Genomic DNA, 4176 nt, shown 5'->3' with positions numbered 1-4176 from the left:
GGAATGCATCCCCCAAGTAACACTTTAACTCTAAGTTCGTTCTCCTTGCAGAGTGAACCCAAAACGGTTGCAGCTTGTATCTTCACTCCAAGTGATCCTGATCGTAGAAGAGAGACAAGTACTGGCACAGCTTGGGAGTGTGATCCGACAGCGCTGAATGCATTTTCACGCATTTCTATAAGGTCCAGTAACTGCTTCAGGCAGTATTCTCTTTCTTGTGCAGATGATGAACCTTGGCGCAGCTGCTCGATGCATTGGGCAACACTTGCTAATGTCCCGTCTGGATCTTCCATGCTGGTGGTGCGGTCTCTGCAAGTGATGAAAAAATGTTAGTTACAAAGTCGCTAATAGTTGTGCCTTTCTAATTAAAACGTCTCATCTGAAAAAAATGACATAAGAAACCAGTCCAGATAATATTGATATATATTAATCCACGATTGAGGTGCAACAAATACTGACAAGGCCTCGATTTTTTATCACACTGATTGGTAATCATATATGTGTTACCTCAAACTCATCTTTGTGGTTGAATGTGGAGTTGGGGGCTCTGAATCATGCATCTTCATATCCCCATTTCTCTCCTGCAATCAAGACCAGCCAACAAAAAAAATAAGTTAAAAGATCAAAAAAATTGCAAGACGTTTGCTCCTCTGGAATGGAAAGTGTCCTGCAAAAGACTATCAGGTTTTTGATGTAAAGAAGGAAACTTTATGACATTTCCACAGTAAACCAAAACAAGAAGAAATCAGTAAAGAGATACGCAGACACGTGAAATAACAAAACATAAAGATTACTCACAAGATACCATTCAAAGGAAGAAAAAAAAAAGTACCAGAGAATAATTAATCAACAATGGGATCAGCTCAAGTACAATTCAAAATCTGATTCAAACTCAAGGAACATATCTCAGCTTAATCAATCCTTCTAATACACCAGAAATGGAAATACCACTCTAGAATAACTCAGATCTAATTAATACTGCAGCTAAGCACTGTGATAAAATCGTATATATACTAATCAAGTTAATTACCGTCTCGCTTGGGGCAAGGCCATTCCCATTAGTGGAAGAAAATCTCCATCCAAGTGCACTTGTCATAATATCTTCTTTATTATTACACTTCACTTCAAGATTCACAAAATCAAAAGTAGACCCCAGAGACCTTGACCCTTCCCAGATCTACCAAAACCAGATCGTCAGAACATCAACGCCCCACTCCTGCAAACACAGAGATCAGACGAAGACAGAGCATAAAGATCCATATAAAGAAAGAATGACTCACTGAAGCAAAATGCAACTATCTAGTATCCAAAGATGACTCTACCTAACTGAATTATACTATAAGCAACTGAATATAAATAAAATAAAAAAACTCACACGATCCGAATCAATTCGAACTTAAAGCTAAATCAGGAAACTTTTTAATCAATATGAACTCAAAAAAGCAGGATTCAGATCGGGGGATGAAAGAATTCGAAATCGGAGATTTAAAGTCTCTCTCTCGGATCTCTCATTCAAATTGAAACACAAGAGATCCGATACCAAATCATGCAGATAGGTTGAGAAATTGAACTCACCTAAATGAGAGAATGCGAGAAGAAAGCAGAATCAGTTCTTCTGCATTTGTCTAGTTTCGTAGAAGAGAAGCGAAGAAGACGAGAGAGAGAGAGAGAGAGAGAGAGAGAGAGAGAGAGAGGTTTCTTCTTCGTCTGTAATTTTTTTGACTGAACAAAGAATAAAGCGGAGGAGAGAGAGAGAGAGAGAAGGGAGAGAGCTGTGTGTGGGCTGGTGAGAGAGAGAGTGTTGTGTGATTAGATTGGAGCCGGCTTTGTCCACCGACAAAGAAGTGGATTTAACTCAGCTGGCTTTTGTCGGCTTCAGCTCGGCTAGAAAACTAAACGAGTCGTGTACAGCGAATAATAATTGAATTTATTAAATACTTTTGTTAATCAAAATTAGTGACGAAATTGACTTAGCTGAATTTATTATAAACTTTTTTGCTCACCTCAACATATTTTTTTAAACATTTTTTCTTTGGTTAATAATTTTACAAATCACTTCTTTTTTTTTCTTTCACTAAAAAGATATTGATAAAAAGAAAAATACGTTAAAAAAAAACAAATTAAACAATAAAACTAACACAATAATCGATCTCTGACTTAAAAGATATTAGAATGAGAATTTGATGACACATTATTACTAGAAGATACTACCATTCACAACAATTAAGAAAAAGAATTTCTCATAATCTGATTTATAGATCGATTAAGATGATAACTCGAACATAAAATAAAATGTGATATTATTTGTAGATGATTGAAGTTTTTTTAATTTACGGTTACTAAATTTATATTGATTAATATATATATATATATATATATATATTGATTAAGTTGGCTTCAAAGAAACCATCTAGTTCACTTGTATTGATTATTTGCTTAATTCAAACAAAACTTTTACATTTTATAATTAAAAGTCGACAAAATTGTTGGCTCAAGATGTCATTCCAAATTAATATTGTACAGTATATATGGAGTAGAAGACGTAGTCATTATTTATACTATAAAAAGAAAATTCCAAAAAAAAAAAACATTTTTGGCAGCATATTTGTTTATTCTGGATTTAAATATTTATTCTGATGAAGATATGAAAAGTATCTCTCTTACAAGATCAACTAGATATACAACCCAAGAATTAATAACATCGGATAAATCAATCTATTTTTTAAAGTAAAAGAAAAATAAGTAGATTTGCAGTAGTTGTTATTGGTCCTATATGTTGATTTGTTACCAAACTCGATTAAATAGTCCTTTACGATGGTAGTAAAGGTAACTACCACCAAATCGAATAAGGAAAACATTGTCAACTTGTTAATTATTTTCCCGTGGATAAAATTATAACTATCTTTTATTTGCGGCTTCCTTTGCATCTACATTATTTCCTTGATATGATACTTCATCTTGTCCAAAAAATGACAGCAATTTGGTTTTGTCCGAAAGTGAGAGAAGTCGATCGGGGGAACAAATTAAAGAAGATGGTAAAATAAATAACGTGGGAGAGCTTTACCACATGGCCTCATGGCTCATGATAAATCAAAGATTCTAAATTTTTAAGTATTATTTGTTTACCCTCGACGCATGTTTTGTTTCTATCGACAACTATGCCCATAAAAGCATATGATAAGCACAATTATGATAACCATATGATGCACATGTGCTCTTTCTTCCTAGCCAATTATGATCACAAGACCAGACTGGGGGAAAATAATATCATATTCTAGGATCTTCTAAATTCTTATCACAATTTGATGCCACTAGTTTCTTGAACCGTATAAACCCACAAGAAAATAAGAAGGACAAAAAAAAAAAAAAAGACATTCTTTCAGTTGTGAGTTTTCTAATTATCTTTCTCGAAACTTGGCCATTAACACATACAATATTGTGCTCCTTGTTTTCCTCATCTTCTCAACGATGACTTTCAATAGTGGTGCAATTTGTAGGTACATTACACCTCGTCTCCATTGCTTATTTTGCTACTTCTTCACCCCTAATTACTAAACCAAGAATTTCTAAAGTGAGTTGAGATCTTTTTCCCTTTTCCATTTTTGCTTTTATTATAATTCATAAATTACCCTTTATAATTGTAATAAAACACTTTTCACGCATAATTTTAATGGCAACTGAAGTAATAATGATTGATTTTACATATTGTATATAATATGTACTTTTCTACATATATTAGATTTCAATAGCAGATGAAGTAAATAAATGATTGATTTGATATATAAATTAGGATCGAACCCTAAATTAATCCGAGTTTCTAAGAAAAGTTTTTCATTTTCTTAGAAACTTTTATGAGAACCTAAACTTGAACTTTTTAGTGTAAGTTTAATATGAAAAAAAAAGAGGTTATAACGGGTCATGTCTCAGCTCTTACCAAAGAATATAGCCTCTTCTTCCATCAAAAATCTCAACCTTCGGATGACATCTTGAAAATATTGATTTTTGAACATAAACTCTGATATAACTTGTGAGATCGTTTCTTGGGCACCAGCCAACAGAGTCAAGAAAAAAGTTCCAAAACGTGAACAAGATAAAGTTTTTACAATTTTGACAAATGACGATGTGGCTAATTCTATTATTCGTTGGAACTTGTTCTCAGTCTAACCAAAACTCACA

The 4176-nt window shown here is 33.3% G+C and overlaps 1 protein-coding gene across 1 annotated transcript in view; it reads right to left on the bottom strand.

Annotated features, from left to right (window-relative positions):
- LOC104753932 overlaps positions 1-1694 on the bottom strand; it is a 7458-nt gene extending 5764 nt beyond the window's left edge. Inside the window, exons 1-4 of the mRNA XM_010476111.2 lie at positions 1576-1694; positions 1031-1216; positions 508-581; positions 8-309 (exon numbers count right to left, since the gene is read on the bottom strand). Of these exons, the coding sequence (XP_010474413.1) occupies positions 8-309; positions 508-581; positions 1031-1096 (442 nt within the window). The 5' untranslated portion in view covers positions 1097-1216; positions 1576-1694. The remainder of the gene's footprint in view (positions 1-7; positions 310-507; positions 582-1030; positions 1217-1575) is intronic.

This window comes from Camelina sativa, chromosome 16, assembly GCF_000633955.1.
Source record: "Camelina sativa cultivar DH55 chromosome 16, Cs, whole genome shotgun sequence".
NCBI lineage: Eukaryota > Viridiplantae > Streptophyta > Magnoliopsida > Brassicales > Brassicaceae > Camelina > Camelina sativa.
This window is presented reverse-complemented; position numbering and strand designations above follow the sequence as displayed.